A 27443-nucleotide genomic window follows, 5' to 3' on the forward strand; every position below is an offset into this window, starting at 1 on the left:
GAGGCTCGCGTGCTTGAGGGCCGCTGAGCGGCCTGGAGCCGGGCGCTGGCGCCAGCAAGGCCCGGAGCTGGGCGCGAGCCGGGCTGAGGGGGCCGGCACGAGGCCTGCTCGGCCCGGCTGTGGGCGCCGCTCGCCCCGCCCCGCCGCTCGGCCCGCCCCGGCGCCGGAGGATGCGCAGCAGCCTTGGCCGCAGGCGGCCGGAGCCCGGGAGCCGCCGCCGGAGCCGGGCCGGGCCCCGCCGCCGCCGCCGCCGCCGCCATGGCTCTGGTGACCCTGCAGCGCTCGCCCACGCCCAGCGCCGCCTCCTCCGCCAGCACCAGCGAGGTGAGCCCGGCCCGGGCCGGCCCCGCGCACAGGCCCCGGCCCGGCCCCGGGCTGTGCGGGCCCGCGCGCCGGGGTCTCCCTCAGGCCCGCGCGCGCCGCCACACCGGGAAACCGGGGGTGTTTCCGTGGGCCCCTGTCTCCCGGGGGTCGGCGGGGGGGCAGGACGGGTTTTGCCTCGGCCGTGCTGGCGCGGAGGCGCGTGCCGGGCCCGTACGCGGCGGGGGCTCGGGGGTCCCGGTTGCCCGCCGGCCCCTCCTTGACACGGCTAAAACCGGGAGTCCGCGTAGCCCCGAAGTGCCAGCGGACCTCGCCGGGCCGGGCCGGGCACGGCGGCCTTTCTCCCTCCTGCGTGGCGACCGGGCTCCTCGCCGGAGCAAGTAGGGGCGGCCTTTGGGAAGAGGGACTTGCCCCCCCAAGAAGCACCGCTGACTGAAGGAGCTGCCGCAGCGGGTCCGAGTAACCGGTGACCCCGACCGGACGGCCAGCGCTATCTTTGAGACGGCCGGAAACCTCCTGCCAATTTATCTGAGACAGGCGGTTAGCGCGCTTGCAAATGGTTATCGTTATCAATGGCCCCACACCCTTCCTTGCCCGCCGGCGGCCCCGTTCGCATCCCCATGCCGAGTGGGTCTGTCCCTGGAAGATGCTCTCGGGCTCGGAGGCGCGCGGATGCCCCTCTGGCCACGTGCGGCTGGTCGAGCGGCGCTGCCAGCGACGGGGCTTTTATACGACAGCCCCGTGAATCCTCGGGGTCTCCGTCCTCGGTGGTCCGTGCCCAGGCTCCCTCCGGAGAGTGCGCGCGAGTCAGGGAGCGCAGCGTTTCGAGGGCAGTGCTTTTCATGGTGCGCTCTCCTTGGTTTCACTTTGTTTTGGTGATGGGGCAGTCGACCTGGAACCTCCTCGTTCTGACACAATAAGCCAGAAGTCATTTCAAGTCTTGCCCCCCACTGAGCAATGCCCCCCCAATGGGGGGGTTCACAAGGTCCTTAAAGGGCCTTTGGAGCTGGACTGATCTCGGTGGCAGGTGACAGAGCAGGGAGCAATGGGCTCAAGCTGCAGCAAGGGAAGTTGAGGTTGGAGAGTAGGAAACACTTGCTCACATGGAGGGTCTGGAATGGGTCACCCAGAGAGATGGTGGACTCTCCATCCTTGGAGGGTTTTAAGACCAGGCTTGAGAGAACCTGGGCTGGTCCAACTTGGAGCAGGAGTTGGACTAGATGTGATCCCCTGAGGTCCCTTCCAACCCTCATTTTTTATGATTCTATGCAAGGGTTTTTCTTGTCCCCTGTTTCTGTATGACGGACCCAAGCAAACAAGGGGAAGACCATGCTGAAAGAGCCTTTATCCAGCGTAGCTCATGGATGTCTTGAAATCTCTGGGTTGGTTCCCATGGGGTTGCCATCCCTAAGTTTGGTCCCAAATCAGGGCCCCCCGTGGCGTTGTGCGCACAAAGCCAACACGCTCGAAGTAGAGGCAGTGCATTTTTTCCCCCCCTTTCCAATCTCCATCAGCTGCGTTCATCTGAGGTGGCTTTTGGGTACCTCTGAATTGGGCCTGTTGAATACCTGGATCACGCAGGTTGTGAGAAACGGGCATAGTATCAGGCCAGTATCCCATAGCCAAGGGCAAACTAGCTGGGAGCAGCACATTGTCTTTCCAGGTACCCCCCGAGGTGTCATGTTGGCTCGCTGGAATAGGGTTGCTGATTTTGCAGGCTTTTTGAAAGCAAATTTTGTAGCATTATAAAACTCTGAGGTTGACAAAGAACACCCAGAAGCATTTCTGTACAATGCCTGCCACGAGGGGGTGCTACCTGGCTATGGTCTTTAGGTCTGACTGCACTGGAAATGTTAGTAAAAACCAACCAGACCCCACACACACTTATTTATTTATTAAGTCTAAAGGCAGTCATGCCTGTTGAATCATGTAAAAGACAACTTTGCTCCCAGCCCCAGCATTTGCATTAGGCTTTAGTATTGTTTGTAAGAGCAAGGGAGCCTTGTGACGAAGGTGACAACAGTAACAGTGCGTAGCCTTGTTCAAATAGCCCATTTATTGCAATGTCACTGGACAAGCAAAGGTAGAATTTGGACCTTGCTCTCAAAGCGCAGCCCCTGCCTGGAGTTGCTAGGTTCTGCGATCTACGGCTGGATGGTTTTGCTTGCCTCTCGTAGCCGGCACTGACGCTGAGTGACATGCCACTGCATATAACTCTGTTGATTGTGCAATACGTGGGCCCAAACTCTGCTCTCAGATATTCACTTTGCCCCTAGCCATGTCAGAGCGAGCGGTGTGTATGCATTCATGCTGTGGCCAGAGAGTGCAACACAGGTCTACCCCAGTCACTCTACCTTTCGGCATCCACGCTCTGCCACTGCGTGACACGGGATGCTGGGCAAGATGGACCTAGGGTCTGACCCAGGACATGACAGTTCTCGTATGATCTTGTCAGCTGGTTCCCTCTTGGCATCTAGGATTGGAGTCTAATGGCTTCAAAGGCCCATGGAGTGCCTTTCCAATGTCTTGCATTCAAGAGCTTGTCTCGCTTTACTCCAGCCATACATTTGGTCCAATTGAGGCTATCACCCCACAGAATCCCTGCCTTGTGCATCATGCCTAGACCATCACAGCTACAGCGTCACTCTAATGCTATTTTTGGCACCCTGGTAATTAGGCTGTCTGGGAAGTGTTAGTTTTCTGTGGGGCACTATAGAAAAAAGAGAGGGAGGGGAAGTTGTTCTGAAAAAAGCATGGGAATTTTTATCTTCAAGTGGAGGCAGCAGCCCATACATGATGTATTCTGTGTCTCTTTTCCCCTCAGCTGGAGGTTGGCAGCGATGAAGATCGCAAGTTCAATGTGAGGTAAGCAGAGCAGCTTTATTTTAAGCATCATTTCCTATGCTGCTATGAAACCGGCATTCCCTAGGCCTCCATCCCCCAGTGAGCCAGGCAGGCAGAGCCTACGTCTGATGGGGCTGGGGCAGATGTGGGATTTGGGCAAGCAGCATTCGGAGCATCATGGCCCATTGTTTTGCAGTCCGTGGATTTCTGAGCTCGGGGCTCAGAGGGTTGAAAGCACAGAAGGATTTGCAGATTTTCTTGGTAGGAATTTGTTTGCGTAAATTGTAGCTCCGCTCTGTCTTCTCTCAGTGTGTCTGCTTCTGTTGGGGCCACCCTCCTGGTGCATGAAAGGGGGTAAATATGGAAGGCAGGGCTTCCAGGGGCACCCACGTGCATCAGATTTCACCAGCTGGCATGCGTCTGATTGGGGCTGGGGGAGAAAGCTGATTTCATCTGGAAACTCGGTACCGTTTTCTTCTGGGTGGGAGTTGACCATTTGATTCTGTGTGAAGCAGAAAGCTGGGGCCTCTTCTAGGTAGGAAAGGTACAGGTGGCTGGGTTTATAACCTTGCCACTTGGCTCAAAAGGAATTTGCTTTTGATTATAAACCGTTCCAATGCCGCCGAGCAGCTGGTGACTTTCCCCACCGGCCTTCAGAGGTTCTGCCTGCATTTATGACTGACTCCTGTTTGGAAACATTGGGAGTGCAGCCTGCTCCACTTACGTGCCTATCAGATAAGGGTAGCATTCACTGAACGGCATAACATGACTCCAGTCCCAATATTTTGCCTATTGCTTACGTTGGGGCCAACTGCTTAACTTTTATGCGCCGCTGTGTGCTCTGTACTGCTGTTGTGCTGCTGTTTAACGCATACCCTGAGGGAGGCCCTGTCCATTTTGAAGCTGTCGTTGGAGGCAGAAGGTGCTTTGAGGGAGCAGGTAAGGAGTCTTCAAGAGGTGGAGAAAGCTTGATGTGGGCTCTTCCCATGGATACAGAGCGCTGTGCATGTGGGATTTGGAGACATGCTTGCTGCGGGTAAGTGGAAGCCTGTTCCCAGTCCCAGGGTTGCGTGCCAATACGTTGTGCTGCGTAGTAGTAAAAGCAGGATTCGGGGCACTGGATCTTCTCCCGGCCTAGCCACATTGCGGAAACCCTCCCATTGACTTCAGGTGGAACAGGGCCCAGGACTTCGCTTTTGTGTTTGTGGGTGAAGGTACACATTATGCTTAGACCATAGTAAGGCACTTAAAATGTGAGTCTGCACATTAAAGCTCGTTAAGCCACGCTCACTGCCCTCTTAGCATTTCAGAGTGACACCACTTTGGGTGAGGATTAGCTCTGGCCCATGCTACCCAGCTCATGTTCGGGTAACTTTAGCTTGCTCCACAGAGATAAAACAAGCCATTTGCAGTCCTCCAGCATCCCAGGATGCACTTTTCCCAGCCCTCCTCCCACCCAGGACAGATATAGAACCCCCTAGCCGCATCCCTGCTGCCCTCTAGTGGCAAGTCAGAGCGATGCAGGCAAGAAATGGTATTAACCCTCCACATGACATGCTCACAGCATGTCCCAACTTTAACACTGCTTAACACTGCATGCATTTTGCATGGTCTAAGGGGAATGTGTAACCTCACTTTGTGTTTATCCCACTGTAAGATAGAAAGGGTAATCCTTAGCCTGGCAAGAGCATCATGGAAACCAGTTCCAGTCACTGCTGCAAGCTGCAGTCAGGATTGTTTGTTGTAGGGAGCAGGTAGTAATGCCTGGAGAAGCCTGGGCAGACATGTGGCAGCAGAGTGCCAAACTGCTGGGTCGGGCTGGTTGCTTGGGTGTACATGTTTAAACGTGAATGCCCACATCAGGCACTGACACCTGCCAGTGGTCGAATAAACCAAGGGTGGCAGGGCTCACTCTGCTCTTAATGTGGGTTTGCATCATTTTTCTCACTGACTTACTGCAAGCAGCAGTTGGGCTCAGAGTCCACCCCCTTCCCAGCCCACTGGACTGCCCAAGCACGTGAATGTTTGCAGGGCTGAGACCTAAGTGTGTAGCAGCTGCCCATGGTCACCTGGATCTTTGTGCGAGCCTCTGCTTTTAGTGCCAAGCCTGGGGTGAGGGGTTCAAGGGAACTTGTCTCCCCAACGCTGTGGCTGAGTATCAGGTTTTCAACCTAGATTTCAGCCCTTGGCACAGACAGAGCTGGTCTCCCCTTCTTCCAGGGGGTGGCAGGATTGTTCAACTCTGCTGTTTCTTTGCTCTGAAAGAAACCGGAAGCTTAGGTTGTCTTTGGGTGTTGTGCCCATGCAGATCAGTGCGGCCATACCATATTTTAGTCTGATATTTCCCTGGGGGAGGCTGACAGGACAGCGGTGCCCTGGAGCATGTGGTGTTCCTGGCGGAGGTGAGGGTCCGTAGTGCGGCTCCAGCCTTTAAATGCCTCTCAGGATCCTCGTGTGTAAGGAGAGGAAGAGCTGGGGGAAGTCAGAGCCCATATCTTTGCAACACAGTCGAGATCTGCTCTTGCATGTTGGCTGCATAGGATTTTCATTTGCTTTGCAGAGCATATTTTTCATTTGCTTCAAGAGGTCCTGAGTTTTCCTCCTCCCGTGTACATGGTCCAATTCCCTACATGAGGGATAAGGGAGATGCATGACGGCATGCTCTCTGCCACTGCTGCTGGAGAGGTGGCAACGTCAGCCCCTTGCCAGTCTTAGTGAGCAGCCCTATTATCTTCCACAGTCCTGCCAGGCTCCAGCTGTTTTGAGCCACACACATCCCCACCCTGAAAACTTTCCATAGGAGATGCAGGCTAAGACAAGTCCCCAGGGAGCCTGTGTCCACGTACAGCATCCTGGCAGCAGAGCCGGGCTGGCTAATGGTTGTGAAAGCTCACATCTGTCACTAATTTAGCTTTGCTGGGTAAACCCCAGGGTGGATGTCTGGCTACAGACAGAGGGTGGCTTTCCCTAGCTTCTGGGAGCCTGGAGGAGCTTCTGCCCACAGAGTTGTGCCTACACAGGTTCCTCCAACCACATTCACTGTGTGTTGGTGGCTAACGTGGCAGTAGCCCTCATAGTATGGGCACAGCTGCAGACTGGCTCTCTTTTCAAAGATGTCCCCTTGTCTGGCTGTCTCTCATGCAGTAGTGTGTTGTGATGGCTTGCGTTTTCTTCTTAGCGCCAGTGGGAGGTTGGGGTATTCATGTTGTCCTCAGCATCGATGCAGAAAGCTGTTTTCTGCCATCAGATGTGCAAAACCAAGCCCCCAGGGTGAGCACTGAGAGCTGCAGGCCACCAAACTCTTTCTGCTCATTCCCCAGGATGCTCGTGCCTTCATTATTTTGAAGACTGTGTGTCTGTGGGACTCTTAGCCCTGCACTTACTCCTAACCACAAGAACAGTTTCCTTGAGTCAGCAGGGTGACTTAGATGCTTAGAGTTAAGCCCACGCAGAAGACTTGATGGGATCAGGGCCAGTTGGCATCAGAGGGGGGTCATGCATGACCAGCTTCTCTGAAAATCGAGTACTTACAGAGCCACCTTCTTTTTTGAGACCAGGTCCATCATGAGGCAGGGCCTGGGAGCAAAATTTGACCTGTAGCCTCCACCTGCTCTGGAGGAGGGGGAGTGATGAAATTCTCTTTCTAAGAACTGTTTGGGGATTTTTTCCCCTTGATATAATTCAGCTTTGAGTTCTTTACCCTGCAGGAATGCAACAACCGAGAAGGCTTGTCACTCTGAAAATCACAAAATGAAGCCTGCAATATAGATAATCCATCTCATTACCATCTGTCTGCTCCCTTTTTATCACCCACCACTGTAGGCTGTCTTGTACTAAATCACGGTTGTGGGGGGGAAACCATTTTGCAAATAGACGGACGCATTCTGAGCATTGGCTATTCTTCAAATGCATTTGGCGAACGCAACCAGATAATCACTGTCTTAATTACAAACATAAGTAAGTTTGTTTATCCAGTCATTCCGTAATCCTCGCAATTACAGGCTTTGCAGCCGCCATCTGAATGGGGTGAAAAAAGCCCACCCGTGGTTCTGCCTTATCGGAGCCCAGCTGCTTTGCGCAGAGGAGGTGAAGCTAGGCCGATGGTGTGTTGGGGTCTGGGGTGTGGCTCTCCCAAACCTGAGCTGGCAGCTGGAGACCTTTTTGAAAGATTTGGCAGGGTTAAATCCAGGCCTGGGTGGTGCCTTCTCTCTGCACTGAGTGGGGTTGGGTTAGGGTCATTCATGGGTAAGAGGGAACAACCCTGCTCCCAGCTGCAGGGTCTAGTTTCATGGCACCGCTGCAGTGCATCCGGGCTTTGAAGGGGCAAGGGCTGTCTCTGAAATGCCCACGCGATGCTTTAGCAGCTGTTGGGTCCCTCTCCCTCATCCCATTTTGGGGGTTCTGAGTTCACAAGTCGGGACCAAAGGGCAGGTCAGCAGCTTGCTTTTATGCAGTGCCCTTGGGAGGAGGTGAATACCGCCCTGGGGCTCAGCTTGGTCTGTCTCCAGGCCCATCAGGGCTGGATCCCCGATGCTGTCAGCTCTGCTGCAGTGGAGACATCCGATGGGAAGCCAGAGCAATAAAAATGCAAATGAGATTTGTCTGCAACATGACAAGACAAATGGTTCTGGCTGGTGCATTGGGGGGCATCTGTGGAGCTGTAAATACTGGGGAGAAATGGCTCCTCTGGGTGGGAGATGGAGCAGGAAGGAAACCTATGCTGCTGCCTTCCAAACAAGGGCATTGCACTGGCCTGAATCCTGCCCTCCTGGCACACATGAGACTGCGGGACTGAGCTGGGGAGAGCTTCTTATGAGGATATTTAAGGGCCAGATGTGAGGAAAGGCTCTCTGGCTAGGGCCTGTAGACTTAGGAGCCCTTTACGGACCTCTGCAAAGCCTGCATGCTGCGGCGTTTGGAGTGACTAACTGAGCCTGGCCCTGGGGCACGTGCTGGAGGCATGCTGCTGATGAGGATCTGGGGGGAGACACCCACTTTGGAGAGGGAAAGAGCCGGCCTCTCCCCCAACCCCCATTCTTCCACTGACTCTTCCTGTGACCTCGCTCAAGTCCCTTAGCCGCTCTAAGCCTCTGTTGCCCCATTTCTGGTCTTGGGGGCGAGAGCTTTCCTCACCTGTATACTCCCCCAGCCCCGAGCTGTGGGGTGAAGAACACCGCATGGTCAGCAAGGAGGTTTACTTCTATCCTATGCTAATGTAGCCATAAGCCACCCCATGCAGAAGCATCCTTCTCCTCCTCAGAGCCACCTGAGGTGACCCCATCTGTTCCCCTCCCTTTGCCACTCAGAGAGCCCTGGTTTTACGCTCAGCACTGTAGTGGCCTTTCGGGCTCTGCTCCTCACTGCTGTGCTCCTGTTTAATAAAGGAAAATAGTTAGCTATTTGTGGTTTGGGAAGCAGCAGCTTTGCACCCTGGGTTGTCTTGGTCCATCCTGTGCTTTGCTTTCAGAAGTCCGGCAGCTATCGGGTTGGAAGGAGGCACCGCACCGCTCAGCCCTCAGCAACAGGCATCCTTCCTGGGGTGAGCTCCTCAAAGGCATGGCTCCATCCAGGTGACATAGAAAAATTCACAGGAGGGAGACTATTCATTTAAAAACATGCCAGTGAAAAAGGTGCTTCCCCTGAGCTGCAGAGAAGAGCACCTTCGGTTACAGACAGTCAAACTTGGTGACTGGCACTGATGCCCACATAGTCAGATGGGTGACAAATTGGCTAGATGGTCGCACCCAGGGAGTGGTGGTGGGCGGGTTGTTTTCGACCTGGAGGGATGTGGGCAGTGGGGTCCCCCAGGGCTCGGTCCTGGGGCCTGTACTGTTCAACATCTTCATCAGTGATCTGGATGTGGGTGTGCAATGAATGTTGTCCAGATTCGCTGACATCACCAAGTTGTGGGGCGAGGTGGGCACGCTGGAGGGGAGGGACAGACTCCAGCCAGATCCAGACAGGTCACGGGGTGGGCGGATGAGAATAGGATGGAGTTCAATGCAGAGAAGTGCAAGGTGCTGCATCTAGGGAGAAGGAACCAGCAGGCTGGGAACACCCTTTTTGTCAACACGGTGGCAGAAAGGGATCTTGGAGTCATTGTTGACTCCAGGATGGATGTGAGCCACCAGTACAAGGACGTGGTCAGTAAGGCTAACTGCACCTTGTTGTGCATCTACAGATGCATCACGAGCAAGTCCAGGGAGGTGATCCTTCCTGTCTATGTGACACTGGTCAGGCCGCAGCTGGAGTACTACATCCAGTTCTGGGCGCCGCAGTTCAGGAGGGATGTGGCCTGCATCGAGAGGGTCCAGAGGAGGCCACTCGCATGGTCAAGGGGCAGCAGGGCAGGCCCTATGAGGAGAGGCGACGGGACCTGAACCTGTTCAGCCTCCACCAGAGAAGGCTGAGAGGATCTGGTGGCTGTTTACAAACTCACCGGGGGGACCAGCGGGAATTGGGGGAGGCTCTGTTTCCCCGGGCACCACCCGGGGTTACTACGAATAACGGCCACAGATTGTTAGGGAGAAGGTTCAGGCTGGACACCAGGAGACATTATTTTACGGTTAGGGCTGCCAGGCTCTGGAATGGGCTCCCAAGGGAGGTGGTGCTGTCTTCTACTTGGGGGTCTTCAAGAGGAGGCTGGACAGATATTTGGCTGGGGTGATATGATCCCGGCACCTGTTCCTGCCTGGGGCAGGGCGTCAGACCTGATGGTCTGTTTAGGTCCCTTCCGACCCTAAGCACTATGATACTGTGAACCATCCAGTTGCTTCTTGGCACCACTGCCACTTGGTTTTTCTTCAGCCTGGGCACCACATTACAGGGAATTAAAGCAGTTGTATTTTAACGGCTGGTCCTGAGCTGTGGTCTGGGGAAGGTGCCAGCGATGGAGGTCAAGGCAGCCGCTTGGGGAAGGTGGTGTTTCTTGAGTGAGCACACTGCTGTGTACCCATCCAGCCCCACCACTCCAGTGTTGTCTTGGAGGCCAGCAGTGTGTGCTCCGGAGGCAGAAGTTGCTGACTGCATGAACCGTTCAAAACAGGACGCTGAATCACATCCTGGCCGGGCTGTGGCATCCTGCCCTAGCAAGCTCCATACAATGCCAGCCTCTGAGTACTCGTGACTTGCTGCCCCCCTGGGTGTCCCCTTGGAAACTGGCAGGTTTTGAATGAGGCTTTTGCATCTGTGTGGCTTAGTGTGTGTGTGTGTGGGGGGGGTGAGCTTTATCGGTGCTTTGGGAGCTGGCACCTTCCTCTGCGGGCAGGGGCAGAGCGGGTGACCGGAGTGGGTGTCCACCCAGTGGGTGGGCAGGGCAAGGGGTGTCCTGGGATCCCTTGCTTTGTTCCTGAAGCCTGTCAACACAACACACGATACTGCCCTCCTTCATCAAAGACACCTGGCTCTGCTGGAGGGGAACCGGATGGCAAATGTCTTTGCAGACCCCGGGCCACCGCCCCAGGGTTTGCTTGTACAGAGCCTGGGGCATGCCTGACGATCAGTGTTTTATGGATGTGGTGAGAACCTGAGAGGCCTGAGATGCCTTCATGGATCTTGCTTTACTTCACAAGAGGAAAGGTCTTTGGGGTTTATTTCCCCACCTCGGACTGGATTCAAACATCCGTCTGCTGTATTTGAAACTGCTGGGCTCCCGCGCAGCCTTAGACACAATATGGACTGGAGACCGGCCCAGCCTCTGGCAGGGCTGCAATGCAGCAAAGGTGCAAGCTGCCCCTCCAGGCCTTGTGCAGATGTAGAGGCCTCTGGGTGCTCGAGCTCTGCTGCAGCCTATGCGTGAATCCAGCACGGCACTCGCACCCGATAAAAGTCAGCCCAGTGTGTTAAAGAGGAAGGTGCTCCCACTCCATTGCATCCATCCGCTCCATTGAGGCCCTCGGAGATCCCAGGCAGGCTTCCTAGAAAGGACCCAGGCGAGGGCAGCTGCTGTGGGATTAGCACATGGAGGCTAGCGCGGGTTGTGATGCTCCGGGAATGCAGCAAGCTCGACAACAAAGTCGCCTTCGCATCCTTTCTGGAAAGGGCCCAGCTTGTCTGTCTGCCCCTGGTCTCAGGGGTGCCCTCTGCAGATCACCTCCCCAGTTAGAGCCAGACCTGTGCATGGGCGCCAGCCCCTTTCTCACGAGAGGCGCCCTTCTCCCAAGGGTGCTGGTGCAAGTCTCAGCGGGTGTCTGACATGGGAGGTGACCCAGGGGGCCTCGCCCCCTGGGCTGGGAAGGCAGGCCCATACTGCAGGGAGCCGCCAGAGGGCACACGGGGCCTCTCAGCCTTTTTTTAGCTTTTGCTGTGGTTTTTTTTTTTTTTTTTTTTTAAATCTCTCTCTCTTTTTTTACACATCACCCATGTGTCAAGCACTCCGCGGCCTCTGCTGCCTTTTTTGGAATCGTTCTCCGAGCCGGCAGCTCGGTGCTTTCTTGCTGGGCCACCGCATGTGTCACCGGGGTTTTCCACTCTCTCTCTGCCCTGCGTCTGCGTCCTGGCTGACCTCTGCGTAGGGGGGAAGCGCTTGTTCTTTACTTGTTGTAAACCTCTTTTCACCCGCTTTTTCTTGCCCACCAGCCTGACTTCACCCACACACACACATCAGAGGCACCCGCTGTATTCTGGTGAGGGACAAGGCAGCTTGGGTGACCTAATAAGACAGTTGAAAGGATTCAGGTCATGAGTCCTGACAGCTTGCCTGAGAGCATGGCTGGAGCCGGGCTGCGTGGGCTGGCTTTGAGGGGTGAGCACATGGCACTGCCTGCTTCGGGCTAGCAATCCATGCCTTCCTGCGGCACGGACCACAAAGATGCTCTCATGGATCAGCTCCTGGCCCTGTCTCCCACGTGCGGCCACATAGCCCTGTGGCAATGGCAGCAATTGCTTGCAGGGCAAAAGCCGCTCTAGGGAAGCGCTGAGCATCTCTTCAGTCATTAGAAAACGATGCGGGCAGTCAGCGCTGTGGGACTCGCCAGCCCTCTGCCGAACAGGCGCTCGGCAGTAAAGATAGCAGCACAGAGCAAAATGTCACAGCTCTGGTCCCACGTGTTTGGCACTTGCAGGGGTGTCAGCACCCCGGTTCACAACCCAGGAGTTTGGTTTCTCAGTTGCACTCTTGCACACCTGCTCAAATGCTGGCGCATTTCAGACGGCCAGAGCCACAGCCCATACGCGTGGACAGTAAAGATCTTCTCCAGGGCTCATATTTAAAAACTGCCGAAGCAAAGGTCTCACTTGTTCACTGCGTATGAATGCAGCTGAGACTTTTAAGCCCCACGACCCTGGGCTCTTGAGGCGGCGGGTGTCACGGATGCCGTCACTCCTCCAGCAGGCATCCCAGAAATGCTGATTGCAATTAGAAACACTGGCTTCAGGCGCAGTGCCCTTGTGCCTTTTTGACCCCTGGGCTGAGCACACCGCGTCATGTTTTCTCCTGGCGCGGTCTGTCATGTCCTTTGGCTTCTCACCCACTAAAACGAATGGGATTCCTAAAATTTTCTCTCCTCTCACCGCCGTTTGGAGCTGCCTTGCCAAGTGGTTCTGTCTCTGGAGTTTCTCCCTATGGGGTTTCTGCTATTTCTTTTCTCTTTCCCTGCCTACCCTCATTCTCGTCAGTGCAGCTCTGGCCCCAGGGGCTGCCCCAGCACTGCCTGGCAACGTACCTCCTTCTTCTCTGTGCCAGCCCTGGGCTCCCCAGGAAGGATGAGGGGTACGATCAGGGCAGGGTGCCTTAGGCAGCGGGGAGCCTGATTGCTCTTTGTCCCTTTCCGCGTGTGGACTTTGGCCTGTTGTTGCACGTGGCCAGTATGGCAGCTTCTCAGACGGAGCGGAGGGCTGTGCATGGAGCCTGGGGGCTAGTTGCTTTCTGCCACACCTGTGTAGGGCACCCTCCTGGAAGCGCTGGCTGCTCCTGGCTCCACAGTGGATCTTGGAGTCTGGAGCCTAAAGCCAGGGGTGCAAGCTGCATGCTGTGCTGTAGCCGTCTCCAGGCTCCCGGGCCTGACGGCAGCCCTGTCATTAGCAGTCTGTTTATGCAGGAAGTTGGCTCCTGTGGGCTCTGCGATGGATTCCCTTTCTCTGGTTCCTCTTTGTGCAGAGGCAGCACTAGGCCCCGGTGCTGTGAATGGCCTGCAGTGTGTGCAGCGCGGCGGAGCATTCCTGCGCTCTGAAATGTAGCCCACGCCTCCCTGCCAAACAATGCTTGCTCAGAAGCTCCTTTTGTTCCTGGGGGGCTAAAAACATTTAGAGGGAAGCCTGCCAGCATGTCTTGCTTGCTAACCCCACTTCTCTCTCTTTTTTTTTTTTTTCCATTTGAAATGCACCAGGCGGTTGCTTTAGCTGCTCATGGAGATAGGGCAGGAAACTCCAGGCTGCCTCAGGTGTTGTCCATCTGCCTCTGAGAAGCAGCGTGCTCTACGGTTGCACTGATGGGGCCTGGTCAGTGTAGATAGGAACATGTTTCCAGCATCCTCTTCCTTTCGAGAGGGCTTTCTCTGAGACAGGTTTGCCTTTGCTGCTGTTAGCAGCTCACACCTCCAGGTGGTTGGGGTGGGACTGGCTTGGTAGCCCACTGAAACCATCCCAGATGCAGTCAAAGGAGCGAGAAGAGTGTCCACCCTCAGGACCTTGCAGTGAAATAGCCTCAAAAGTGTCCCCCAGTTGCGGGTGCCCGGTCTGGTTGAGATGCGGAGCACTGGCAGCTCTCACTGATGTCCACTGGGTGCCCAGGGTGTCAGAAATGAGGGCCGTGGTGGCAGATTGTCAGCACGTGTGAGGGTATTCATGTTTCCATGATGGGATCTCTCTTGTGATCAGGGCAGGGCAATGCAAGGCTGGTCCCCTGAGAGTGTTCCCAGTCTTGCTACTCTGAGAAATTCAACCAGGTTTCTGCATGGCCCTAAGGAAGCCCATGGCCTGTGGCACTTGGGTTGCACTTGGCCCCGCTTGACTGTCCAATTGCTTTGTAAAGGAGATTCTATTTCATCTCCATTTCTGTGAGGCCCGAGGCACTGCATGTAGCATGCCAAGGCTGTGGTAGGCTTGTTAAAGTGGGATAAGTGGAGGCATCACCTGGTGGGGGTTACTGGGTCCTGGTGCCTGTTTCTTAGCCTGCGAACAAGGAGCTGTACCAGCCGGTTTCCGCAGGCCCTGTCGTGTGGCTCAAAACCCCTTCCAAAGGCCCCTCTCTCTCGGGCAGGAAGTGTGCACCAATGTGTCTTATATCGAGCCAAAGCAAGCAGCCCGGGCCCGTGAGTTTTGTCCCCTTGGCCCGAGAAGCAGGAAGTGCCGTGCTGCAGCAGCTTTGTCTTCTCTGGGTTTGCTTCCTCAAACCTTCCCTTTTGCTCCATTGAACGCTTCACTGGTTCGCGAATGCAGCAAGATGGCCCTGTGACTTGCCTCGCCCCGCTCGCCTGGCTGCCACCCTCACCTTGCCCTGGGGGTGTGTGCCCAGGCCCATGGAGGTGTGGAGGAGCCCTGGCTGTAAGTCACATCCATGGAGTGTGGCAGGGGAAGCTAGTGAAAGGGCTTATTCATTGGCTATTTCCTCAGGGCCAGGAGTGGCGGTGGCTTTTGTGAGCAGGCAACAGGACTGAACAGAAAGCAGAGAGAGAGCACCATTCTCCTAAAGCTAGTGGGACAGCAGGTATGTTGACCTCTTGGAGCTTGGAAACCCAAGGGCACAGCTGCAGTGCTGGGGGCTGCAAGCACATCCTCATGTGGTGTGTAAGGACAAGGGGCGAGCTCTGCCTGGGGGTCCAGCAGTGCCTTGAATGGAGGTGAGTTGGAGCTGCCCTGGGTGGAGTGAATACACTGTGGGAAGCTTCCCTGCCGCAGGGGGAAGGAGGCACGTGCGCAGCCGGGAGACATGGGCAGCTGCTTTGATGGGGCAGATTGGGGAAGTGGAAGAGAGCTTGGCATCTGCCTCGTGCTTGCGAGGAACAAGTGGGCTTGTGCGGTGGGCAAGGGAAGCCACAGTGTGGCTGTGCTCCATGCACTCATCCAATGTGGTCAGTGCCACACAGAGGCCGTCACGGCCCAGCAGGCACCATGATGTCACGAAGGTGTTTTGTCGGGGTGAATCAGAACAGCCACTGCCCAGACCACCATCAACACTGGAGATCCTGTAATGCTTTTAACAAGGTACCCTGGTGACAGTCTTGCCTTCCTCAACTCCCACTGGGTATAGCTTTCTAACTTCGTGTCTTAAAGGGTTAGGCAGCTGCTGCCGTCTATGCTGGACACGGCTGCATTTTCCTAGTGAATGCAGTGACCTCTGCACCAACTTCCATGTATATGCATCTGCTCTGCAGTGAAAGGATGAGCCCCAGCAGTAATATGGTGTGTTGCTCTACCCTGTAACGCGCATCTTTACCAGGTGGTACAATTTCCCCGTGGAAAGAAAGCTGGAATGCCTCTGGCAGGCAGTTTCCATGCCCAGTCTGCACCGCAGTCTGAGCCAGACCCCCGCAGAGACGCTGCTGTGGATTTGGATCCGGCTGCCAGCCCAGCAGCCCATGCAGTTGGTCATATGATCCAAGAATAGGCTCTTTCAGCAGACTGAGGCTGCTCGTCCTCCTGTGTCCGTGCACACAGGGAGGGCTTCTGATTTGATCAAAAGGCATCGCAGATGATCTTTTCTTAAGCAACTGAGACCTAATTGAAGCACGTCTGCAGCCACATCCTTGGGCTGTAACTTTATCTAACTGGAGGGAGTGCTTTCCATTAGCAGTCTGGCTGTGTGGGGCAGTGGGCAGTGAGTCAGGAGAGACTGGGCCTGGCTTGTGTTATGATCTTGAGTTATACACCCAGCTCTTTTTTGGGGGCCTCGGTTTCCCTGTCTGCCACGTGGATTGATCACACTTGTGAGCCACCACAAAAGTGGTTTGATGTAGGCAGAGAAGTATTGCTCTACGTAACGGAGAGTGTGGAGGAAGAACAGATAAAACTGGAAGCCGTAAGCCCCCGAGCCTGCTCTTGGGCAAGTCTAAAATAACTCCATTGACTTAACTGGAGGGTCTCTGAATTTACAGTGTTATCACAGAATACAGCATCCATTTATTTGCTGGGGAAACCTTTGGGATGGGGGAGCTTATCGACTGTCCTAAGTTATTTGCCTGTACTCTCTCCCTCTGAGGATTTCAAAGAGGCTTCCAGGTGCTCATGAATATAGCCTTATGCTTCTGCGAGGAGGTGGATAACATTATCCCCTGTACAACAGATCCTAGTGCAGTCAAGGGACTTGGCTAGGGTCACTCGGGAGGTCAGTGGCAGAGCTGAGCAAATCTTATGTCTCTCACCAAATGCTGCTTCTGAGTGACCATGTGTGTCCTGCTGTAACTTTGGCATTGCCTTTCTTCTTGAGTCGTTCGCTTGTGTAAAGTGACCTGATTGGTAAAAAATCCAGGCTGGGGGGGCGGGTTATTTTTGTGGCATTTGCTAATTGGGAGGGTTGGGAAGGTCAAAAAACAACGACTAGAGGCATCGTGGTGGTTCTCACTCGCTGTAGCATGTGACAGTGAGTCCTGCCATTAGAAAGGTCTTGGGCAGAATTAGATGAAGACTCTCTAAGAAGCTGCCTTTAGTGATTGTGGCTAAAAGCAGCCCCTAGTTAACACACTAGATGGCCCAAAAGACTTCGTGTTCACGGGGTATCAGTTGCCAGCGAGTCACTTTGGAACAGAGCGAGCCAAAACATGGCCGCGCCACAAGGAAGTGGTTTGGATTGAAATGGAGCCCTCTTCTCAGCCCTACCTTTCCATCCTGGTATGCAGTGTTATTAAAAAACAGTCATCCATCAGCATGTCACTTTTATCTAGTCATGTTCAAATGACTATGGACTTGACTGGGAGCACAGCTGTTTTGCTTTACCCTCTCTGATGCGCGGCTGCATTGCTTTCAGAACATGCAGGGGTGGGTGGGGGGGGAGCTTGTAGGAGGGGAATGATTAGATGAGCTTCAGCTGGTTTTTTTCCCCCTGTTTGAATGGCTCTCTTTCATCAGGATGTTAGAACAAGTGCTTTTTCAAGCCAGAATATCAGTGGAAGACACAACGTTCTGTAAAAGTCATCCAGTTCCTGGGTAGCATCAACAGATGAGATTTCTCTGCTCCTCATAGAATATACAATCCACCCTTTTTTCCCCCCCTTCTTTTTTTTTTTTTAAGGCTTTAGAAGCAAAAGGATGTGAGTTGAACAGTGGGTTATGAATCTTTTTGGTTTTACTGACTTCTGCCTGTGTCTCGGGCCCGCACAATGCTTCTGCCGTTCAAAGACATCCAGGACAGCTTAGTACGTATCATTTGTTTTCCTTCTACTACCGAATGTCGTTTCTTAGGACATCGGCAGCGCAAGTCAGGGTGCAGCGGGGCAGGGTTTGCTGGGTAACGATGGGTGGTTTTTTTTAGAAAAAATGTCATTGAAATTTCTATGAAACCTCTGCGTCCCACAGTGATGAGCTCTGGAAATGCAACTTTACTGCTATCAGGAGAGAGGTGTGATTGAGAGAGGTCCAGCGTGGAAGTGGGTTGGAATATCCTGCTTTGTTGCTGTCGATTCTGTTCCATTAGCTGCATTCTGGAACGTGCACAAGGTGATAGAAAGAAAAAACATTTCTTGCAGGAAGCAAGCAGGGTATGTATTTGGGCCATCATTGGGCTGCGTCCCTGCTTTAGCTCCTAAAGTATGAGCTGCCACAAAGGGGCACTTTGATCCACCAGTGTATTAAATCCATGCGTCACCATTTTGGAAACCCACTAAAGAAAAGGATGGTGTGGGGACCACAGAGTGCATGGTGGTGGGGAGACGTGTCCCATCTGCCTAGGTGAGGGCTGCCTTTTGTGAGGTCAGTAATGCAGTTTGGGGAATGAGTGGCATTTTTTTTTATTTATTTTTTTAATATATGTCTTGATCTCGACAAGTCCTTTGACTTCCTGCCGTTGTTTTCTTCCGGTCATTTTGTGATGGTTGTCTGTTTGCTGTGACTGCAGTCTGGTCCCAAGTTGGGGGATCGTGGCAAACATTGGACGATGCAGAATTCTCCTTTCCTTTCAACTGGGAATGCTCTTCTTCAGCATAAATTGGTCATGATTAGTAAAACCAGAGGGAGATCGCAGAGGAGACAACCTGCCAAAATTTGGGTTGCTGGTGACGTAGCAAGAGAGCTTTGCCTTCAACCAGTTTATTCATTTATTTTTATTTTTTTTGCAAATTGAGATTTCTGCCAGTTTTTCATTGGTGGAAAAGAATATCTGGTGTCTGTTTCCTGTTTTCCAAAGAGAAAGTTGAAGGATCCATTTCCCAAGTTTTTCAAGATCAGGCTACTGCTAACTATTGGGGTTTTTCTTCTGCCCAAAAGGAAGGCTAGGATTGAAGTCGGGCATAGGATTATTAAGGGGGGAACCATACATCAGATATCGGCTCCCAGAGTGTCCTTGTGGTGGAGGTGTTCATGGGAGCGACCGAGTTTTCATACAACCCTTACGCTATTTTACTTTCCCGTTGGCGTGGCAGAGCCAATGCGGGTACGGGAGAAGAAGCTGGATTCATCCTTGGCAGTTAATGAGATTAACCAAATTAATGATCTGCAGCGCCCAAATGAATGATCCCGAATTAATGATCTGACCCCATCTGCAGTGTCGGGGCACAAGCAGAGCTTTCCAACCAACTTTTTATCCCTAGTGGAGTGAGCATATGTGCTTCAAGTTGCTTGGAGAGTAAATGTAACCCCGTTTCAGGCCCTTTCCTGAGTGCAGCCATGCTATAAGGATCTTACTCTTCTCATAAGCATGAGCTTTGGACACCCGCTAGAATTGGAGATAATTTTCACATTGATCCAAAGCCCAGATCTAAATGCTACTGGACTTTTCTTGGGGAAGCCTTATACTCAGTGGAAAGAGAGGGGACCCTGAAATGTCATGTCTTCCACTAGGAAGTTCTCGAACAGAACAGACTTCCTACCAAAGTAAAATGCAGGGAGAAACGAGCCAAAAAAAAAAAAAAAGGGCTTGGGAGCTTCAGCTTCCATGTGGCTGATTCTGCAGCAGGAATAACTCCCTCTGGTCACATTCACTGCATGCATCATTTGTGCTTAGTAGACAATTGCCATTAAATAAAGATGAAAAGCCTCGGTTTGGAAGTGCGGGGTGAGGGGAGGATAAATTTGGGTCTAAAATGAGGCACCTCCCTTGTCCTGGGCATCACTTGATGTCTCGGGCTCTGTAAGAAATGCAGGGTCAGCAGGAACTGTGCTAACCAAAGCGGAGCTTAGCCGATGCAGATTTGGAGCGTTGTGGGAAATGCTAACTTTAGCAGTGGACACTGACACAATGGCAAACACTCCCCAGCGCATCCTGATACCCTGTCATTAGATCGGAGCTGACTCCTGCTGTAAATACCTGTTTTGTTCAGCTTTTCCTCTGGGTCTGCTCTGGGGTCCGTGTTGCTGTCGGCCTTGTGGGAACACGCGTTGCACACAGCGGGGCCTGCCCTGCTGTCGGCAGAAGCTTTAAAGGGTGATGGGCAGAGATCTGATGGGAACCAGAGAGGCTTTCCTTTGTACGAGTTGCTTTTACCATAAGGTTTCGCAGCAGTAGCATTCATGATACACGGTTTTCCATTCAAAAGGATGCTTCTCCCTCTCTTGCCTCTGAAATGTGACTGTTCCTTGCGTTTCCTTGGCTTTACATTGCTAAGAAACCAGGAATTGCTAAAAGAAATGAAATGGGTCAGCACATAGCAAGGGAAGTGATCTCAGTGGTGTGAAGCTTCTCGGATGGCTGGGGTTGTATTTTTTTTTAGTTGAGTTCAATAACACAGTGATGGAAAGTGACTTCCATCCCTGACACTTCATACAGAGAGTGCCTGGGGCGACCAGGCGTAGTGACCGGTTGGCACATTTGCATCATTCTCCACCTTCTTCATTTATTTATTTTTTTAAGCATTCACTGCTTGCTAGGAAGCAACATCTGACTCTGAAAATTTGCAAACCCACATCCGGTTTGGGCCTTCCTACCGCAAACACCTCCAGACCCTGTAAGTGTTTGGCTGCTGATGTTCTTTGTGTTGATTTCCTGTGTCTTTTTTTTTCGTTTTGTTTTCCAGCCTAAGCGAGAGCTTTTTCATGGTGAAAGGAGCGGCGCTTTTCCTACAACAAGGGAACAGCTCACAAGGCCAGCGGAGTCTGCAGCACCCTCACAAGCATGCAGGTGGTTGATCGAGTCTCACATGCTGCAGTACTGTCTTCTGTCCCCTCCCTCGTGCCGTCCACGGTGACAGGCGAATAGCCGAGCGAGGAGGGGCATGCCCCGCTGTAGTCGCTGGAGTGGGTCTGAGTGTCAGCTGCTGAGTAAAAGCAGATTTGCAACCCACTTAGCTTGGAGTAGGTTGAACTGGAGCATGAGTGTCATGTCCTCATGTCAACTCCTGGAGTCTCTGGGAATTGTCACTCCCCGGAGTCGTAAATGGGCTGTCTGTGCACGTCCGAGCAAGCAGTACAGTAGGTCTTCAGCAGACGGGAATCTGTTGAGCGCCCGGAGCTGCTCTCTGTGCTTTCTGCTTTTGAAGAACTGCCTCTTCATTTCCATGTCTTTGATTTGTAACTACGCCCCCGTCACCTTCTTCCCTTTCCGCAGAGGGCAAAAAGGGGAAGCCCCTATGCTTCACAGCGCTTGAAAACATGCTCGATGGCAGTGGTTCAGCAAAGCATTTCAGCACGTGCTTGATTTTTAAGCATGTGTGTGGCCCAGCTGAAATAAACCCAATGCTTAAAGTAAGCAACGTGCCTTGCTGAATTGGGGCCTACCATTGAAATCATACTGAGGTTTTTGAGGATGAGGTAAGAGGTTTTGTCCCATCTGCACATCTTATTTGAAATAAAGGGGCGGTTTTGTTTAAAAAGTTACTTTCAGGCAGACCTGTGAATTATCCTGCTATTGGCTTGGGATAGAGGAGCCATATGTAAAGACTTCTAGAAACTATCATTTTATCTTTAATGTTACTAGCAGATATAGACTGCGTGTGACAGAGAGAATGCACCATGTATGTCCAATAAAACAAAAATACCCCCACAGAAATCACATCCCTGCTCCTCTTCTTTGGAGTTGTCTGCTGTAGTTTTTGTCACCTGGGAATTGGAGAGGAAAAGAAGCCAGTTTTGATCATGGCCATTTGAAATTAAAACTACTGACTAGATCGTTGTGGATGGAGAATTGGGGTGGTGTAGGGGCCAGCAGGGGGAGAGGAGGGGGAGCTCAGGGTAGAATGATGTGACCCTATGGAGAGCTCCCAGTTCATTTCTGGCTGGAAAGGGGCCTGGCCAGCAGTTACCAGAACTGCATTATCTTCTCTGTTCACTGTCTTTGCTATTTAACCAGCTCAAGCCATGGGAGGTGATTAATAAGGGCGGGGTGCAGGGCAGCAGAATGGAAGATCTGTGTGTAGAAGACGCAGCCCCCAAGTGAATCGTGGGGGTCACACAATGTTGAATGGAACCAAGGAGCTGCCTTTGCCTATGAGTGTGCTGCCCTCAGCGTGTGATGTCCATGGACTCAGAAAGCTAGCATTCACCAGTGGCTCTGACTCAGTGGTCCTTAACCTCAAGATCCTTAGGAAATGCCAGTTCTTAGCTTTCTCTTGGTTTCTGATTGCAGAAAAATGGAGTGCTTCTTCTGCTGCAGAGAGCTCAGAAAGACCACAGCAGGGCAGAATGGTTTTGACGCTATGAATTCGTGTTGGAAAACTCTGGGTTTATCATGTTTGCATGCCTAGCAGTGCTAACGTTGCGTGACACCCCATAGCACCCTGGAAAGGATCTCAAGGCACCCCAGGGTGCTGGTTGAGAATCACTGCTCCAACTAATCCAGCCAATCTCTCAGCTTCATAGGAAGGCAGCTCCTCTGTTTTGCAATTTAGCAAAGGGGAAAAATGAAATCAAAAACCCATCTCCATGGTGTTTATTCAGGGGAGACTAGGCAAATGCCTGGTTAGCCCTGAGTAAAGTGACTAACGCAAAGGAGAAGAGAACAGAGCAGCTTCAAGTGGCTGGATCACGAAGCAGGATGTAGTGCACCCAGCTCAGGAATAATTGCCGAAATCTGGAAACTGACAAAGAGCAGTTACCAAAAGAACAAAAAGGAATCCGAATCGTAGGTCATTTTCTACTTTTTGCCCAGTCTCTTGTAAGATTTAGGTCATTGTAGCCCTGTGCAAACTAGAACACACCCTGGTTTCTTGTCATCTCCAGCTTGGCCACGAAAGACGCCAGCTTGGTTGTCGTAACAACACCGTTTGTGCAGTGATCCCACTAAGATGTGCAAAAGAGCACCCCATGCTTTTATACCTTCTGCTGTTGATGGTTTTAGAGTAAGGGTTTCTTAGAGGCAGGGAATAAAAAGCCCAGGGCATACTGAGGGAAGGAGCATGTGGGAAAGGCACAGTGTGGTACTGTGTGTCTGCTGCTTAGTAAACACTCCAGAGCACAAAGAGCATATTTGAAAGCCAAGCCTGGCTTTTCTCTGTTTGTCAGCAATTTCCCATGCCCAGCAAACATCCTACAGGAGGCATTGTGCCTTGTGTGGAAAGTGAGTCGTGTGTTAGCAGGTTATTAGACAGGCTGGTTTTGCATCCACACTCACAACTTGTTACCTTTACTTCTGTAGATCCAAGTGAATGGGTGGAGGAGAAGCCTTGCATATTTAGGCTGAAGTGCTGTCAACACCTTAACTGGATCTAGTTCACTCATGGGAAACTGCTGGGTGCCCAGGCAGGGACAGCGGCCTGAATTACATGCGTGAAGTTTGCAAGTTAGAGTTATTTTTTTGGGCTCCAAATCTTTCAGCAATTTTTTTAAATTAGGGAAATTCTCCTTTCTGCCCCAAGCTCCAGGCACACTGACAGGTCTTCTGCTCACAGTCCTTCCTTCGTGTTAGGTGCATGGTGGTGTAATTATGAGAGAGACTTATCATTATAATGGGAGCCTTTGTGTGTTTGGCACCTGCTAAATGCAGAGAAACAGCCATACCTTTATCCAGGGAGTGCAATTCCATTGTCATCTCAAGGATTTTCTGAGACTACAAGGTTTCAGTGGCTTTCCAAATAGTCACTACCTAGAGAAATTAGGTTTCTGTGGAAGTCAGGAGGATGCACAGAATAGAGTGCATTAAGCAAAGAATGTCTTTTAATGGTTTCCCTTTGGTCTCTGCAGGTGACTTGCCCCAGCACCTCCAGGTGATGATCAACCTTCTTCGCTGTGAGGACAGAATCAAACTGGTGAGAGGAGCTGCCATTTGTGCCTTTCTTTCTGCCAGCAGAGTTTGAGATGGCTCCATAAAGCAATGCCATAGAAAAGCAGGGCAGGAAGGTATTCAGGAGGTCATTTAGACCAGCCGTCTGCTCCAGCCAGGATCTTCCACGTCTAAATCATCCCAGAGTTTGTCTAACCTGCTCTTAGCAACATCCAGTGATGGAGATTCTGCAGCCACTCTAGATTAATTCCATCCTTAGGCTTATAGAGATTTCCCTTATATCCAACCAAGGTCTTCCTCATTGCAGTTTAACCCTAATACTTCCAGATTGTTGAAGCCATCCTCATTGACAGGTCCAACAGGGCCGTGTTTCTTTCTTAAAGAAGGCAAAAGAACAGATATTTTAACATATAGCTGTCTTGGTGAGTTAACCAGGCAGTCACCAATTTGCAGAGCATGTAACATGTCACCTCAGGAGGGAAAGGCCCCAGGAGTGACCCCAATAAGGGTCACTGTGTCTTGTGAGGATCATAAAAAGAAGAGATGGAAGAGGTTTCCTAGCATTGCACTGTGTCCCAGTCCAGGACAACCCAAGTGCTCTTGTCAGCTTTCCGAGTTGAACTGCTGTTCAGAAAAACCCTCCACTGTACCTTCCTCTCTCACTTGAGCTTATAACAAGCTCTTGGAAATGAGGTGGGCCACTTAGACAGCTCACCCTTGCATTGCACCCTTCCTCCACTAGTCAGGTCTTGGCTAAACTGCCAGTCTGTCTGGTGAAAGGAAAGGCAGGAGCCATGTCAGCCTGCAGGTTTGACACAAGTGTCATAGGGCCTTGAAGCAGAGCTGCCGAGCAAATAACAGTCGTAGTGACTCTCCAGAGCTGTGTTGTCTTCTTTTAGGCCGTGCGCTTGGAAAGCGTGTGGACAGACCGTGTCAGGTACATGGTGGTCGTGTACAGCAGCGGGCGACAAGACACAGAGGAAAACATTTTACTGGGCGTGGACTTCTCCAGCAAGGAGAGGTACGTCTGCGAAGGTGTCTTGCGCCTGGCCATCATTTTAACAAGATGCACTGTAGGTGATACGGTCTCCCAGTCTCGGTGAAGGGCAGGAGCTGGAGCTGTCTGGAAATAGAGCTTTGGTTTGACAGAATTGTGTTTTTCCAGGAATTCCTTCCTCCTGAATCAGGATGGAAAGCTCAAAATATGGGAATCCTCCCAGAGCGGTGTCCCCTTCTGTCTGTGATGCGTATGCAGCTCCTCTAGAAAGTACTCAGTATTCTGAAAGTCTCATACGCATGTTACGAACCAGAACCACCGTCGTTATCCTGATATCAGAGAGGAGGAAGCAGAGACAGAGAAGTTACTTGCTGAAGGACATGTGGGCAGTGTGATAGACTTCCAGGTTCCCATTTTACACCTCTGCCTTGCTTCACCTGATGCTGTTTAAGAAATAGGCAAAACCTGGGTGGATTTTTAAAGTGATTTTCTTTTTTTCCTCTATTAAATTGGAATGTATTATTTCTGTGCTGTGAATGGAGATGGCATATAGTCTTAGGAGGGATTGATGCCACTATAATGTGTGGTAGGATAACATTTCCCTTGGTAGCAAGGCACGACCAGTGAGATTACGCTAAAGGTTTTTTCTCATTTGCTTTGAACTAGTCCTGCCCAAAAGGGGAGGAAAGCTCCGAATCCAAAACAAGTGTATGGAGCATTCATCTGTGTGGCGGCCAGACCAGGAGCGTTTGCTGCATCTTACCGTTTTGAAATAATGGCTTCTGGTAGTTGCTAGTTGAAAACCATCAGGGTAGATGCACCAGAGAAGCCCTGAGGTCATGGTAGGATATTTTCTATCGCCATGAACCCCGTAATACTTAGTTTTAGTGAATTAAAGAAATACTTAACGTAAAAACCAGCATCTATCAGTATTGGCAACTAGGGAGCCTGTGGTCCTTTGCTGAGGCCAGAATGACAGTCTGAGCTTGTAACCATTTTGGCTGCTAAGCATTTGTTCCTGGCCTGGTGCTGTTTCTATTTATTCCCTTTTCCATCCATTTAATACAAAACGCTTTTTTCCGAGAGAGCTCTCAAGTGCACGTTATTCACATGGGTGTTAAAATTGGCCTCTTGTTGCTTTTGATCTCTCATATCAATGAGGCTATGGCTGAAAGAAAGAAAAAAAATCAGCTTGAATTCTTTGCAAACTGGCTGCAGCAGCAAACATGCTAATTTCCTTTAAAAGTTTAATATCTGGGCAGCTTAATTATTTACTAGTTGAAAGCAACTGGCCCATATTACAGTCTAGTTTTCTTGCCAGATTTCTCCTTGCAGATTTAAAGTGGGGGTTTTTTGGGTTGAGTAAACTCGTAAAACCCTTTTTAACCCCTTCCACCAGCTCAAGTGAAAAGCAGTCCTTTCAAAGGTCTTTCACAGCCTCTTTAGGGAGGCACGTTTGGATGGTCTGTGACCTGCCAAGGTTTTTTTTGGCTGACCTTGGTGAGTTGGAGTTCTCTGTGTCCATGTTGCTGGGAACTGGTGGGCAGGAGCATCTGCTGCGTGTGTGTCCCCAGCTGCATGGGAATTATCCCAGGGGAAGGTAATGAAGATGAAGCCCCAGGTGACTCTTCCCTGGGGTACAATGGCCCCTAATGAGGAAGTTTTATTTGGGGTGTGGGGGGAAGAGGTAGAATTTGTCATTGTTTTGCTTTTCCAAAGTCGCTGTGTAGAACAGCAAACCTTCCCTGGTGACTGAGCGGGCCTTGGGCATGTCACTCCCTATGGCGTTGCAAGGAGCCAAGATGCTGCACTTGCAGTGGCTAGCCTGGGAGGGGAGATTTTTAAAGGAGGGTAAAGAAGATCCTTAATCCGCTGGCTGTTAGCTGGGGGTATGTAGTTGTTGTGGCCTGGGGTCATATTCCTGATAACCACAGCACCAGTTTCTCTCCTTTTCTCTGGTAGTAAAAGCTGCACCATTGGGATGGTCCTGCGGCTGTGGAGTGATACCAAGATCCATCTTGATGGAGATGGGTAAGGAATGAAAGCGTGCATTGCCTAGAAGGACAAATGTGGGTGTGAGGGAAAAGCAAGGCGTAGGAGCCGAGGCTAACCAGAGAGGGGGTAGGTTTGATTTATTCCTTGGTGTATCAGAGGACTGTTCTAAGAGTGTGCCTCATTTCCAAGGTTAGTACAGACTGCAATTCTTCTGCCTCCATCCATTTAATAAATCATTTGCTTTTGGTTCCTGGCGCCCTCATGCTGTTGGATTGAACGTGTTATATCTTCTTAATGGTTCTGTAAAGAAAACCGATCTGTTGTAGTTCAGTTCCATGCACGGCATGTGCAAGGCCTCCCTCTTCCTTGACATTCTCGTTTGCAGGAAGGTTAAGGCCCACATGAGAAAATCCGGCTGTGTAAATTCTGATTGTGTTAGCCCCCACAGCCAGTGGTACCTCTGCCTTCATTCGGCCTTGCAATGCAGGTGTCACTGGCTTCTTGTTAGCTGAATGCAGCTTCTGATGCAAAAAGGAGCATGGTGTGGCTGATCTCTCTTCTCTCTCCATCAGTGGATTTAGCGTGAGCACTGCCGGGAGGATGCACATCTTCAAACCAGTTTCCGTGCAGGCCATGTGGTATGTACGCTGGCTTAGTTTTACTGGTAAAAAAAAAAGGAGACTGTTAGTTTTGCTAGTGAATTTTAACACCCATTCCCCCACCCCCATATTTTACAGTTTGCATAGACGTTACCAAACACCTCTCAAGGTGCAGGGAAGGTGTCGTTCCCCACAAAGCCAAGGGTATTAGCAGGTCCCTGTACTGAAAGGTTTTTAATATGCATGCTGATTCATAACCGAACCATTTTCCCCATGGTAGATTACATGCTTCTGTTGCAAGTAGATCTGTCCTCTCCAGGCTAAGCACTGAGGGAAATTACATGAATGAAATGGATCAGGATGAAAAGCAACTTGAAGGTGGAATTTGCCAGGCTGCAAACCCCTGGCTGCCTCTTCACGTGGTTTTTTTGTAACTAGGTGAAGAAGA

At 51.7% G+C, this 27443-nt stretch overlaps 1 protein-coding gene across 3 annotated transcripts in view; it reads left to right on the forward strand.

Moving 5' to 3' along the window:
- The first annotated feature begins 193 nt into the window (after positions 1–193).
- The window catches only part of SSH1 (slingshot protein phosphatase 1), a 43099-nt gene continuing 15849 nt past the window's right edge, over positions 194–27443 (forward strand). For 2 of the 3 annotated variants that reach the window (XM_090063803.1, XM_090063805.1), the window contains exons 1-7: positions 194–324; positions 3146–3186; positions 20265–20368; positions 23365–23429; positions 24304–24425; positions 26364–26432; positions 26969–27034. In XM_090063803.1, coding sequence (XP_089919929.1) covers positions 259–324; positions 3146–3186; positions 20265–20368; positions 23365–23429; positions 24304–24425; positions 26364–26432; positions 26969–27034 — 533 coding nt within the window. In that variant the 5' untranslated portion in view covers positions 194–258. Of the gene's footprint in view, positions 325–3145; positions 3187–14614; positions 14810–20264; positions 20369–23364; positions 23430–24303; positions 24426–26363; positions 26433–26968; positions 27035–27443 lie in introns of those variants that run through there. The other variant, XM_090063804.1, reaches the window with a different exon arrangement.

Source organism: Crocodylus siamensis, chromosome 9 (genome assembly GCF_052110815.1).
Source record: "Crocodylus siamensis isolate JL-2025a chromosome 9, ASM5211081v1, whole genome shotgun sequence".
Classification (NCBI taxonomy): domain Eukaryota; kingdom Metazoa; phylum Chordata; order Crocodylia; family Crocodylidae; genus Crocodylus; species Crocodylus siamensis.